Consider the following 14,777-nt stretch of genomic DNA (forward strand, 5'->3'; position numbering starts at 1 on the left):
CTGCCCCCAAAGAGCTTCAGAGTGGATTATATTGTTTTGCTCTTGAAGGCAGCTAATCATCAGCCTTGAAATGATCAATTTATCTAAAAATGAATACTGTAAAGGATGAAAAGAGCAGCTATATCTGACAAGTTTAATGCATGAAAATGACAGTTATAATATTTTTTTATTCCTATTATAACTGCCTAATGTAGTTAGCAGGTGCTAGAGGGAAACCTGATAATGTAATTTTAAAAAACATTTGCTCCATTTTTCTAACATTGCTACTATAATTCCATACCTCAATGGTATCGGTTAACTTTATTTAATGAAAATAACACCTTTGAATTTTATATTCATTGATTAGTTTCCCGGTGTTAAAATAAATATCAGATTCTGTCTTTAAAAGTTACCTTTATCACACAGAGGATTGGACATGATGCTAGATCATGGAATTTGGGGGCCATTTTACCAAATGGATGTAAAAGGGGCCCTGCAGTGACATTGGCTTGTGGGTTTGCTATGTGCCGAGGCCCCCTTTTACCAGTGCCGGTAAAAGGCTTTTTATTTAAAAAAATAAAGAAATGGCTGTGCCATAAGTTAAACACATGCTGTTTAGGAGGCAGTAGCCCAGCGCTGCTTGATTACTGCCTGGCACACCTCCTATGCTAGAAAATACAAAAGTACTCTATAATGCGTTAATCACCGCATGCCAGAGGCTGGAACTACCGTTGGGCTCCTGGGTGAACCCAGCGGTAGGGCTGATTTGCTGCATGACGATGCGGCGGTTACAGTTACCACCGCTTAGTAAAAGGGCCCCTTAGTTCACTGTTTTGAAGAATACAGCTTTTCTGATTCCTATCATTGAACTGCAAATGTCTAGATTTAGATTGATAGCAACAGGACATCGTAATGACCACAGGCAAGTGCATTGTCCATGAATACTCTACAAGATCTCTAGAATAACATTTGAACCATACAATGTCAGGTTGTTATATGGCGAGTTCATTGCCACCCATCACACTGAGTCCTAATAAAAACTGCCATGCCTGTCAAAAAATGGCAAAATATTTGTCAAACAGTAGTAGCTGTAATGTTTGACAAAAAGAATATTTACCTCTAATTATACTTCATATTTATTAACTATATCTGCTGACAAATTGCAGGCAAACAGAAAAAGCATTCCTGGCTAAAAGAAGGAGATGGCTGAGGGTGCCAGGATCCCTTTGTAATCGTGCCACAAGTCATGGAGCAGTGCCATCCACGTACCTTTAAAACGTGATCTGTTAAAGGGGCCCAGCAATAACCTTTCTGAAGGACAATAGCTCAGGATTAGCTTGAAGGTAAGATCAATAGTAGTGATGTGAATGGGAGCAGATTTTGTTTCATTTTTACTTTTGAAACCTTTTAAAATTTCTTTTTCTTTGTGTATGTGTGTTTTGCTTTAGCCTGTGCTAAATCATCTTAGTATGTCCTAAAATGCAAAAACAAAACATTCTTCATTTTTGTACTGTCATTTCTGATTAGAAGCAACACAAAACAAAACAACAAATGTCTTTGGTGTTTTCCCCATCATTTGAAGCAATTAAACACCCCATTATCAATAAAAGCCTGGGACCCCCTTCCATTCACTTTAAATTGTTGCCTAATGCAAATTCTGAATCAGTGGAATGTTTATTTAGGAACAGAAATACAAAGTAAGTTGACTAAAATTCCCAAATATTGAAAAGCAATTTCCCAGGTAGCTCATAGGGATATTATAACACAAAGTATCGCCCAGGTCTACGACTGAGTGGATCCATCTTGAATATGTTTATTGGGAAGCTTCTCCCTGGTTAGACTTTACTACAGAGCCAGCAGGACATGTTTGAAATGAAGAGAGAAAGGTAGACGATCTTAACTGGAGAATAAGCGCATTCATTTTCGGTTTTGTACATTATGCATCAAAGATGAAATCAAGGACATTGTTCTTTCATGAAGTACAAAGATGGACATGCTTGCAAATATAAAGTCATGCCTATCAACTTGTCATAGTACAGTCAAAAGCATACAGTACAGAGAAGTGTTCAGACAATACATTCATTTCAGCAATGAATTACAGTAAGGGAAGGTAGTCGCATGCTTTGGTTTCAGGATGTTGTGGTACTCTGTGTGAAACCACTAAAGCAAAAGAAACTTGGTCATGTAGACACACAGGCCAATACTTTCTCATGTTGATATCAATATATTTTTGATGCGTATCAGAGAAAATGTCTTCAGTTAAACATGGCTGCCTTAGGATTTATTTTTTGAACAGACCAAATGCTTAAATGTATGTATGTACACTGTTAAAGAAATGCATTTGCTTGCTTTAGGTGGTTACTTTGCAATGCCAGTTTCATGTTTTTTTGCCTTGGCCAGTCATTCAGATGTCATGATGGACACATGATTCGAAGATCTGGTGGTATCTTACAAAGAACAAAGAGGGAAGCTTGTTTGCATTCCAATAGTACATACAGACTTTTCTGCTTTGGAAAAAAAAAAACTTTAGTAGAAGTATTTGTTGTATTATGATATTTTTTAACTCCTCCCCTCATCTCTGAAATTTGTCATATTTTCTAGAAAGACAGTCTCCCTGTTTTCTCTTTCTGGTAGTTTCACACATAGAACTCTTAAAGGAGACAAACAGCTACACTGGGGCTTGCCTTAGGCCCAATGTTGTTATCAAGACACTGGAAGATCTGATGTACGCTGACAAGCTGAGGGAAATGACCTTTGCAGTTCGATACCAATATATCATCTGGTAAGGAGGAAGATGATGAGATGTCTGCTTTTCCTTGTCATGCACTACATGACAACCACAAAGCAACTCCCTAGCCTGAGATAATGAAGGCCAGAACATTTACTGCAATAGAAAACTAATTTTCCTTGGATAATATAACAGCAGATCGCTATGCCAGGTCTGCAGTATTTTATTCTGGAAAACACGACTTTTTCTGTGAAGGACTGCATGCATGCATTTGTATGTATATGTGTGTCTGTGCATATGGAGGGGACAAGTTCCAGCACATACCTTTGTCCAATCAGTAGTCAGAAAACAAAGAGAAAGTAAATCAAACTCCCCCCCCCACCACCCCCCAAGACAGTGAACAGAAATCTATATCGAAACCTGACACTGGAAAAGAAGTGTCTTCAAACTCTTTGTTGGAAACAAAAGCTCAGAAAAGCAATACTTTGTGCCCGATATTCCTAGGTACAACTGCAGAGATATGAAGTTATTTGCAATCATTGTGCAAAACGTCAGAGTTCGTAAAGTGGGTGACTACCATATATAGCCAACTTCATCATCCTTCTCGTCGTCTTCGTCTTCATCGTCTTCATTAGTTGCTCGTACGTGAATTTTCAGTTTTCCTTCTTTATCCCCTTTGGATGCCTCTCGATCCTCTTCCAGGTCATCTATGAGTACCACAGATCCACCACTACCAAAGTCCCCAGAGGTTTCCTGTTCCTCTTCTAAATTATGGAAGGTTAGAGAATTAACGTTTTTATCCAAGTTTATAAGTTAGTCCTAATCATCTCGGTTTCTTCCCTGATCTATATGTTCAGTTGAGTAAATTAAATACATAGAGAGTCCATAAGATAATTATTTAAAAAGTAACATCTCTCATTAACCATGTATATGGTTTATCTAAACTCATCATCATAACTTATACTACTCATGCTCTTCCTGAGAGGTGCCAAATATAACTTTTGACTTTGTGAAACGTTTCATTTTAATCTTGCTCGACCTGCATGCTGCATGTTATAAACAAGTAAAATAAATATTGCACATCAATATACTAATCCTATCTTGCAGCTTCTTGTGTAGGAGTCTGGGATGGGACTCAAACACTGATTCCCTCTAAGCTGAGCTGGAGTCCTCCACCTACAGTTCTGCCAGTGAGTGGTGCTGTTTCATTATTACATTTTCAATAGTGAGGGACAGGCACGCTCTGCAGGACTCCAGAGAACCTACCTCTCCCTAGCAATTAAAAACGCAATATTGAAGCACCACCCCCTACTGGCAGCAATGGGGTTGGATGATGCCCACACAGCTTAGAGGGAACAGTAGACTCAAGTTAAGACATTTCTTTCCATGTACGAGAATGTAAAACCAATGGAGTCGTGGTAGTGAAAGGAAAGTTTCTTTAAGAATCATAAACTGCTTAATAAAAGTAATCTTCTGTTTCAACAGGATCAAACCAAACTTACTGTACTGTGTCTAATTTGGTAACAAAAGCATTAATAATCAAGAACTACATCTTGTCATTTTCACACTGCTTGCTTTAATCTTAACAAAGGGATAAATATCTTCAAGTGGCTGAGTAACACAGTGTACATTTTATGTTTTGCATAAGCTGAACAAGTGACATTTTGTAGCACTGGCAGCTGTTTGCAGAAATTACTTGACTTTTCCTGCCTGATCTCGTAGAAGCCGAGAGACTCACGCTGTTAAATTATCCTAGAGCAGCAAATCTTTACTCACCACAGGTAACTACTCCTTGTTTTCTTGACCCGGCCAGTTCGTTTCCGTACTTATCAACACACCAGCACTGTCTTGTACTTCCGTGGCACTGAGTTGCTCTGTAATATCCTTCTTCATTGCACCTTGGGATGAAGGCTCCTAAAAAAGGGGTAAAGGCACAACCTTATGTACTGATTCTTGCTTGAAATATTACTTCTGCAGCTGTAGTTCCCAAAGCTCTCCTCAAAGACCCGAGTAGGGTTGGGTTGGTTTTTGACAATATCTTCAATGGATATTAGGGATGGGCATTTGTTTGCAATGATATGGAATATGGGAAATGTCAACCACATATTATATGTCATTGCATGTTGTTATCAACCAAAAAAGAGCAAACAAACACAATGAAAATTAATATTTTACCATTTGCCGATAAGTGCACATTCTTTCGAGAGAGTGCAAGCTATTTGTAAAAAGGACATCCATAACCACGTTACATGCACACATAGGAGGGAATTTTATAAATGGAGCTCAAAATTCATCGCTGTAAAAAATCAGTGCTATGCGTGATTCTATCAAGAGTGCGCACCCCTTATAGAATCACGCTTAGCACTGATTCCTGTGCCTAATTATAGAAGCTACCATTTATGCCCATTGTAAATGCTGGTGTTCAATTTAGGCACGCTAATACCATATTCTACAATTTTCTGTGGAGCTTTTTGGAATGTCACTGACACACCCATGGGTACACCCCCTTTTGAGTTATGCACTATGGGAGTTAGGCACTATGCTTTATAGAATGGTGTGCAGCTAGATGCAAGTACAAATTTTAATGAGGGCCAATTAAGATCAATAATTGGTTATAACACCCAATTATTGATAGTTAAGGGCTTGTTAATTAAGTTGCATGCTCATTTTGGGTGTGCATCCAAATTTCAGGGCGCAATTCTAGACGCCATCTATAGAATCCAGTGGATAGTGTGTACTCTTTCAGAAAGAATATACCCTCTTTGAAAAATTGGCACATTCAACGACTTTGCTCTCGTGATGAAAATGCCCGAACAAAATGAATAACATGAACATTCCCAGAAATGACATGGAAAATGATAGAAAACAATAATTATCTGGCTGCCCATCCCTAATGCACATGTAGGGAATACATTGGCATACATTGCCATCATTGTCTTCAGAAATATTACACATGTATAATTTCTGGATGTCCTTCAAACCTGGGCGACTGGGGATGCCTGAGAACATAATTGGCAACCACTGTTTGTACTGTATTTCATAAGCATTGTACAGTTGAATCAACAGAGGAGAACCCCAAAATGACGTGGAAGTACTTTTTTCTAAGTCTAATTTAATTACTTTCTATGAGAGGAAATATCCCTCGGCAAGCTACTATGGGATTATGCTAAATTACAAAATAGGCTAATGCAAGATCCTTCCATTTATGTCAGAGAATGTTTAACATACCCAGAAAGGACCTTCTTTTAAAGTGTCTTCCTGAGACACAGGGAAGATTTGCTCTCTACTAGGACATCAATTCCACTTCCTTATAACTTATTAATTTACTGTGTTCCTGAGGGGGCGGAGGCTGTGTCTCTCCCATTCTGCTATCACAGATCATTGCTAAAATGCCACTAGACCGATACAGTGCTTTTTAATGGCATAATAGATATAGAGACTAATTTTCAAAGCACATAGACCACAGGGACACTAAGCTGGGGAGCATGTTGACATCAGAACATGCAGTGTGACATGCAGTGTGACCTATATGAGGAAGGAGGGGCTAGAGACTGTGAGACCAGTGGCATACCGAGGGTGGGGCGGTGGGGGCGGTCTGTCCCCGGTGCACGCTGCTGGAGGGGTGCTGGAAGCAGCTGCGTGACTGTCGGCTCTGCTGGTTTGCTGCTCCCTCTGCCCCGGAACAGGTTACTTCCTGTTACGGGGCAGAGGGAGCAGGGAATCAGCGGAACCGACAGCCGCGTGGCTGCTTCCAGCAGGTAAGAATGCACCCGGGGGTGTCATGCTGTACATGGGGGGGGGGGGGGGGGGGAATGCCTCTGTACCCAATGGGTGTGTGTGTGTGTGTGTGTGCAGCGGCGATCCGCCCCAGGTGGCAGCCGACCAAGGATCGCCACTATGTAAGACAAGCATGGCAGACCATGTGGAACCAGAGCGGTGAGAGAGTGAGTGGCTGGAGTGAATGAGAGCTACCACTGAGGAAGCAAGCATTAACTCCCATGGCAGAATGGGCCCTCAGCTAAAGACCAAACCTGAGCTGACAGTGATGGATGGCAACTTTGTGGACCAGATTATGGACTGGAGTAATGTGGACTGTTTTGTTAATGTTTGAATATTGGCAATAACTCAGATTTATTACCTTTGGGAGTGAGGAACTTTCCACAAGGGGAGAGGGAATTAAACTGAAAATGTGAAAAATGGTTGTTAAAGGGTTCACTTGATAAAGTTGGTTGGGATGAATGCTGGTCTTTTCATGGGGGGAGGGGTGAGAGAATCTTCTGCCTAGGGGAGAAGGACAGTATGATGGCCCAATGAACCCAGGGAGCCTTCTTAAAAGGGGGCAGTGCATTAGAAACAGAAACATGAACCCATCTCCTCCTCCCCCAACTAAGATCCACTTCGCACCCCCTAAAGACACTTTCCAAGACCCCCAGTATAAGCACCACCACCCCCTAGAATTTCCAGACCCTAGCCAATATCCCCCACCGCCCCCAAAGAACCCAGGTCTACCATACCAATCTCTTGTGTCTAATGGAATAGGGTATGAGTGATATGCTGTTGCCTTGTATGACTCTAGGTTCAAAATGGAGCTTCTTAACCCCTAGTGATAGTTTTGCAGTACCTACCACTAGGGGATCAAGCTGCCAAATAAGGACTAAACCCTTATATAGCAGCTTGACACATAGTGATCGTACTGTGAAACTAGTGCTAGGGGTTGAGAGGCTCCGTGTTGGACCCAGAAAACTCTTCATGGGTGGAGGATTTGTTCAGGGGGTGGGGTATGTTGGGGGGGGGGGGGAAATCTGTGCTTCTATTGATAATGCATCAGCCCATTTAAGAAGGCGTGCAAGGATGATTTTCAGCGCTACTATCTCGATAGTGCCACTGAAAATCAACTGATGTCCCTGGTCAGCAACACTCATCTGGATAGGATGTGTTGCCCTTTGTGGGTAACTTCAAAATTAGCTGCGTAAGTACATTTGACAATAATATTTCACAACTCCTTCCCTATCACCCGTTGTCCTTAAGTGCCATATTTATAAATTCAAACTCATCTGCAACCCTGCAAGGGCTGAAATTTCTCTCTCGACATTAACATTTATGAAAAAATACATCAAGAGATGCTGTAATCCGGCCTTTCTTCTCATAATGTACTGTGATCCTTTTGCATTTTCACTTCAAGAGAAGTGCGGCAAATGCTGTTATTTCTAGCACAAATGCTAGCCTATAATTAAATTACCTGTCCGGTATCAGACACAGCAATAAAGAAGTGTTAATTAGGTGTTTAAATGAGAAATCAGACTCACCCAAAAGGCTTTTCCCTCGATTTAGCTTCTGAATCCTGTTCATTTCATTCTGGCAAGGGAGACCTATAACACAATGCAGAAGAATCATTTCCAGATGGTCCTCGGTGGAAGTTCTAATGACCGACTTCAGTCTTGACATTAAGAGCAGTTTATTGCACCCCTATGAATTACTAAATCTCACCTGCTGGTGAGGCACATCCAAACAAATTTGAGTCAACTTTACTAATTAAAGAATTCAGACTCTACTGTAGTGAGGGTTATTGTAGTTTTAATGTAAGTCTTTCTCTCGCCACCATGCTGAAACGTTGTCAGGTCAGGTGTATAATTTTTGATTTACTAATTGATTGAATTTGAACATTAGTCCCGGAGCTAATCAAGGATGAATGGTCCAGCTGTGATGAGCTCAAATATTGGCTCAGAACACAACTGATTTTGTCTTTTTTTTCCCTGGCTGGCTGTAACCCAGCGTGCACTGAAATTTGAATTTCTGGACTGAGGTTTCAGTTGTTATTTTTAATGCAAGTCACCTCAGCTTTGCAGTGCAAGTGGGTCCCTAATTCGTCTGGCTCATCATGTGGGTAGAAGCATTTTTGATGATTCAAGCATAGGGCTTCCTAAGCCTAGCCTAGTAGCCTTAGAACCAGCTAGGTTTTGTGGATATCCAAAATGAATATGCATGAGATAAATTTGCATATACGGTGGCTTCAGTGATATGCAGATTCATCTAATGCACGGTTTTGGGGTCACTAGAACAATATCGTTTTTGGATTTTTAGAATATGGGGTCTTAAAATTGAAATGTGGTTGCCATCCTGTTCTGCTGATATTGTGTTATTAGCTTCAATGTTTAGATGGTTCCACCACTTGTGTATAATGCGCCATCAATGACATTCATTTTGATATGCAATTCATTTTGTTGCATGGGCTCTTTCCCAAAAAGGCAGAATATAAGGGGTTGATATTCAGAGCAATTTAACTGGCTAGAAATGGCTCCTGGCTGGTTAAATCACCTGATCGGGACTAACCGGTCATTTTCAGTGGCTCTTAACAGGTTAGTGCAGCTGAAAATGACTGGTTAGCACTTACAGCAAAACTGGCTATTTTGAGGTGTTCCAGGGCGGAGTCAGCACTTGGTCGGTTAAGTACCATCAGCACTTAACTGTCCAAGATAACCACAGGGGTGGACTGATCATTCGGGAACCAGGCAGTGCTAGAGGGACCAGAGGCTCTAGGGGGTTCAGAGGTTCTGCTCGTTTGCCCACCGCCACCAGCAGTCCTACCTTGAAGGGCCCTGGTGATCTAATGGCTTCTTCAGGTGTAGCCGGACAGGAAAGAATCCCACTCTTTCCTGCCTGCTGCCACTAGTGTACCCGGGGGCCAATGCCAGTGTGTTTTCAAAATGGCTGCCGAGACCCGTGAGACTGCCGCAGGAAGTCTCGGCAGCCATTTTGAAAACATGCCAGCTGTGATGTGTGTGAGGGGTGTAGCGGTGCAGTGGTGGGGCGGCAGGCAGTGGCTGGGGGGGGGGTCCTGATGACTCTTACTGCCCAGAGGTCCCGACCACTGTCAATCTGCCCCTGTGTAACCACATAAATAGGACCACATAAAAGCCTGTCCTATTTTCATGCAGTGCTCCATTTTGATTTCCAATAACAGGAAACAACAGAAGAAATGTGGTTGACATGTCTTCCCGTTGTAAACAACTGCCCGTCCCTAGTTACAAATGCTCTAAGGGCTTTCAGAATCATTTTATGTTTTATACTTTGACAAATTAAAACATATACCTTCTGGCTTCTGAAAACAGTAGCACCATTCATTGTTGGAAAGTTTCCCATCCTTAAAGGAGTCACAAGAATTGAAGAGTGGTTTAATACATGGCTCGTATTTATCAAGGTAAATGGCATTGATCTCCGTATGGTCCAGCAATAAGTCATAGTTCATGTCTAGTTTGTTGAACATCCAGCCCAATGAATCTTTGCAGATTGGTAATATACTGGTATCAAACCCTGCAGAAAAAAAGTATGAAGTTGAATTACAAGCCCATTCTGAAGAAGAAGCTGTGTACACAGACATAAGTACATAAGTACATATAAGTACATAAGTAATGCCAAACTGGGAAAAGACCAAAGGTCCATCGAGCCCAGCATCCTGTCCCCGACAGCGGCCCTCCAGGTCAAGGGCACCTGGCAAGCTACCCAAACATACAAACATTTTATACAAGTTATTCCCGGAATTGTGGATTTTTCCCAAGTTCATTTAGTAGCGGTCTATGGACTTGTCCTTTAGGAAACCATCCAACCCCTTTTTAAACTCATTTTTGTTTTCCATTCCTTCCCAATAATTCCCAACATTCCATTCGCCTTGCTAGCCGCCACCGCACACTGAGCAGGGGGCCCCAACGCATCATCGATGACACCAAGATCCCCCTCCTGGGAAGTGGACTCCCAATGTGGCACCTTACATCACATAGCCATAGCCTGGGTCTCTCTTTCCCAATGAGAGAGAGAGAGACTGGGTGAAAGCTGGAGGAGGGTTATGAGATTGGTGAAGGCTATGAGAGAAAGATTGCATGAAGGCAGGGATTATGAGAGAAAGACTGGGTGCAGGTTTGGGGGGGGGGGGGGTTGAGAGAGAGAGACCCATGCCATGACATGTGAAAGCTATTACCTCTTTGCTTATTTATTTATTCGTTGCATCTGCATCCCACACCTTCCCACCTCCCTGCAGGCTCAACGTGGGTCACAGTGCGCTGTAGTGGCGATCGCCATTTTCGGCATGAAAATACAGTATGGAATTTGATTAAATACATAAATGATAAAGTAACTTATAGAGTAAGTTATATAATCAGATCATTTCTGGCGTGAGAGATTAGTTGAAGAAACATTAATGTTCATTATTTACAGAGTGGTTTAAGCAGTGGCGTACCAAGGGGGGGGGGGGGGGCGGTGGCACTGGCAAAACCTTTGTAAACAGGAAACCAGTAAACCACCTAGTTTAGATTATTCATTTAATTATACAATCTTGTATCCCACAATTATCCAAAAACAAGTTTCGGTTCAAAGTGGCTTACAATTATAAGAGAAATTACAATGCGGTGCTCAATCACGTGCGTTGGGGAACAATTCATGATTTACGAGATTAATCCTAAGGTTTCTTAACTAGATGCGGTTTTAGTTCTTTTCTGAACTGGAGATAGTTGTTAACGTTTCTTAGGGCCTGGGGGATTGAGTTCCATCATTTGGAACCCAGGTAGCTAAACCCAGCTGTGTAGGTGGATTTTGTAGGTGATGTTGCTGCTGTTGGGAAGGTGTAGTAGTAAGTAGCTCCAGGTTCCTGGGTTTGTGTTTCTTAGTGATAAGTTTTTCAGGTCTAGCATGTAGTCCGAGGACATGCCAAACAGTATTTTGAAGATTAGGGTGCTGGATTTAAAGAACAGTCTAGCCTTAACTGGTAGCCAATGTAGCATTACAAGTAGTGGAGTTACTCTTTCGTATTTTGTTTTTTTGAATATTTATTTATTTTTATTTTTGTTACATTTGTACCCCGCGCTTTCCCACTCATGGCAGGCTCAATGCGGCTTACATATACAGGTACTTATTTGTACCTGGGGCAATGGAAGTGACTTGCCCAGAGTCACAAGGAGCTGCCTGTGCCTGAAGTGGGAATCGAACTCAGTTCCCCAGTTCCTCAGGACCAGAGTCCACCACCCTAACCACTAGGCCACTCCTCCAATATTAGTCTTGCTGCTGTGTTTTGGACGGTCTGCAGTGATTTTAGCATGCTTTCTTTGCATCCTACATATGCTGCATTGCAGTAGTCTAGGGTAATATCAGAGATTGTACTTTAAGATGGAATCCTTGTCTGGGAAAGTAGTCTCTAATCCTTCTCAGATTCTACAACATTTTGAAACTCTTTGATGCCACTGCTGGGACCTGGTTTTCAAGAGATAGATGCTTGTCGATAATGATTCCTAGTATTTTTAGTTGCGGTTCAATGGGGTATTTTGTTTGGTCTATTTTGAGCGTTTGGAAAGAAGCAGGATTCTGAGAGCTGGACAGTACCAGTAATTTGGTTTTGTCTCTGTTTGGTTTAAGTTTGAAAGTTTTGGCCCATCCTTCCATGAGGTCTATTCCTTTTTTTTTTTTGCCTTGTCCAATATCTCTGTGATGTTTTTGTTAAATGGTATGTAGATACTGACATCATCAGCATATATGTATGGGTTGAGTCCTACCTGAAAAAAACGGTGTTAGCACCAGCCTAAAACTCAGGTTTTGGTACAAGGATTGCATTTAACAGAACCTTCTATAGGAGAGAATTTTGCAGGAAAAATAATGCACATTTTGGGAAAACCTTCTCCCAAAGCTGTTTGGAATGTTGGATGGAAATTGCAAAACGAAAGGACCGGACATATTTATTTTTCTCTGCAAATGATTCCTTCAAAGAATTTTCAAGGAATAAAATCCCTTGGCAAGAGACATCTATTTCAAAACATTTGCAGGCATTTGCTTTTTCTTTTGTTTTTATCATACTGTGGTGGTCATTTTGCTAATGGTTAGCACACGGTAGCATCATTTGTACACATTATCTATCACAGGGTCCATTTAATTCCTATAATGCACATTAACCCCCTCATTCTATAACAGGTGCCTAAAGTTAGACATCAATATGTGCACTTAAGGTATAGACTGGAATAGCAAAGAGACGTTGAGAGTCTAGTAGCGACAGAAGAAAAAACAGAAAGCAGACACTAGAAGTCCAAACAATTTCTTTATTCGTACAGACCCGACGTGGCCACGTTTCGTCAATTAAGGCTGCATCAGGGGTAATAACATAAAACAGCTAATAAAGAAATAAATAAAAGATATATCACCAAATGATAAAACAATAAAAACTGCATTTACATAAAAAGCCAATTATAGGATATATTAAAAACAAATAAAAAGCACAGCAATAAAAATCTTTAATAAGTTCTTAAACATCACAAAAAAGACTAAAAGGTTAGGCTCATTGAGCAACTAATAAAAGTCAAAGCAAACATCCTAACCCTGGTTATTACCCCTAATGCAGCCTTAATTGGCGAAACATGGCCACGTTGGGTCTGTACGAATAAAGAAATTGTTTGGACTTCCAGTGTCTGCTTTCTGTTTTTTCCTCTTAAATTATAGAATACTAAAAGGCACATGACTTCACATTTACATACATACCCTGGGATTCTATATATGATGCATGGAGGCACGCATGTAGATATGAGTGCACGCCTAATCTACACACGTTTCAATTGTTTATCGAGCCACTTAGTCACAATAATTAGCTGATAACGACCAATTATCAAAACTAATTGGCCATAATTGGAATTTACACGTGTGCTTTGCTAGGCGTATTCTGTAAAGCGGCGCGTGTAAAGTCCAATGCACACAGCCAAAAAAAGGGGGGATCAGTTATGAGTGGAGTGTTGGTGTGCCAGACCTATCAATCAAATATACGTGCACAGTTACAGAATTTGGGCCAGTGTGAGTAGGTGTAGGCGCAGGCATTTATAGCAGCTTTTCACTAGCGTAAATGGCCGTGCCTAAATCTACACACGTCCACCCGGCCTATGCGTATTCTATAAGCTAAATTTGAATTTAGGTGCGTCTTATAGAGTATGCCTTGGTGCTCTAGCTGACTGCCTAGTTCACAGAATGGAAGCGCTGGCCCGAGTCACCGGCATAAATTAGCAGCCAGAGCCAGTGTTTAGCTTAATCTGTACATTCAGCACCATTGGCTGTATAGGTAGCAACATTAAATATACATATTGGTTGATGACTATGGTGGCACTGTTTGTGTAGTTTAGGCCTGCTAAAAAGATAACGTACTGGGATAGCTATGGATGTTTAACATTTAGAAAATCTATTATGTATGTGAAATTATACATGAAGTACAGAGAAGGCTAATGGTAAATAGAGTAATAAGCAATTCAGGTAATAATTAGTTGTTTGACATATGGTTGTTCTTTGTGAGGGTTTGTTTGAATAGGAACGATTTGAGGATTTTGCGGAATCCAATACATTCCTGTATATTTCCTATTCTGGGTGTTAAGGAATTCCATTATTTGGTTCCTAGGTAAGTGAAGTCTGCAGAGTGGACAGTTTTGTAGATCACATTTTTATCATCTGGATACCGGGTCATTATCACCATTATTTGAATAATTCTCTGGGGCCGCTTTTGCCCCAGGTCTAGCTAATAATTATACAGACCCTACTGTAGCTATGTGGGTTAGCTCTGTTCCCAGCAGTGGCGTAGCTGTGGGGGGGGGGGGGGGGGCCACAGGGGCCTTGGCCACCCAAATTGGCTCTCTGGTTTGTCTGGTGTCCCTCGCCAGATAAAGCATTTATCCTGAGCTGGTCTCACATTGCTAGGCACCCTGTCCTGTTTTCAGTCGCTGTGTATGCTCGTTTGAATTAGACTGAGCATAAACAGCGACTGAAAACAGAACAGGGCACCAGGCAATGTGAGACCAGTGCGGGACAAACGTTTTAACTGGCAGAGCTTGGGAACCCCCACCAGCCAACCTTTGCAGTGGCGGTGAGGGGGAAGCGGCGGCAGGGGAGTGGAAGCAGTGGCAGGAGGGCGGTGACGGGGAGGCGGTAGCAGCTGCGGGGGGGGGGGGGGGGGGCGCGGTGCAGGGCGGCAGGAGGGATGTGGACCAAAATGTGCCCCCCCATCTTGGGCTCTGGCCCCCTCCCATCAAGGTCTGGCTACGCCCTTGGTTCCTGGCACTGAACA

At 41.8% G+C, this 14,777-nt stretch overlaps 1 protein-coding gene across 2 annotated transcripts in view; it reads right to left on the minus strand.

Moving 5' to 3' along the window:
• Positions 1-1,650: 1,650 nt before the first annotated feature.
• SPOCK1 (SPARC (osteonectin), cwcv and kazal like domains proteoglycan 1) overlaps positions 1,651-14,777 on the minus strand; it is a 635,761-nt gene continuing 622,634 nt past the window's right edge. For both annotated transcript variants that reach the window (XM_030212676.1, XM_030212675.1), the window contains exons 8-11: positions 9,797-10,018; positions 8,014-8,076; positions 4,484-4,621; positions 1,651-3,471 (exon numbers count right to left, since the gene is read on the minus strand). In XM_030212676.1, the coding sequence (XP_030068536.1) occupies positions 3,281-3,471; positions 4,484-4,621; positions 8,014-8,076; positions 9,797-10,018 (614 nt within the window). In that variant the 3' untranslated portion in view covers positions 1,651-3,280. The remainder of the gene's footprint in view (positions 3,472-4,483; positions 4,622-8,013; positions 8,077-9,796; positions 10,019-14,777) is intronic.

The sequence above is a fragment of the Microcaecilia unicolor genome, chromosome 8 (genome assembly GCF_901765095.1).
Source record: "Microcaecilia unicolor chromosome 8, aMicUni1.1, whole genome shotgun sequence".
NCBI classification, from domain to species: domain Eukaryota; kingdom Metazoa; phylum Chordata; class Amphibia; order Gymnophiona; family Siphonopidae; genus Microcaecilia; species Microcaecilia unicolor.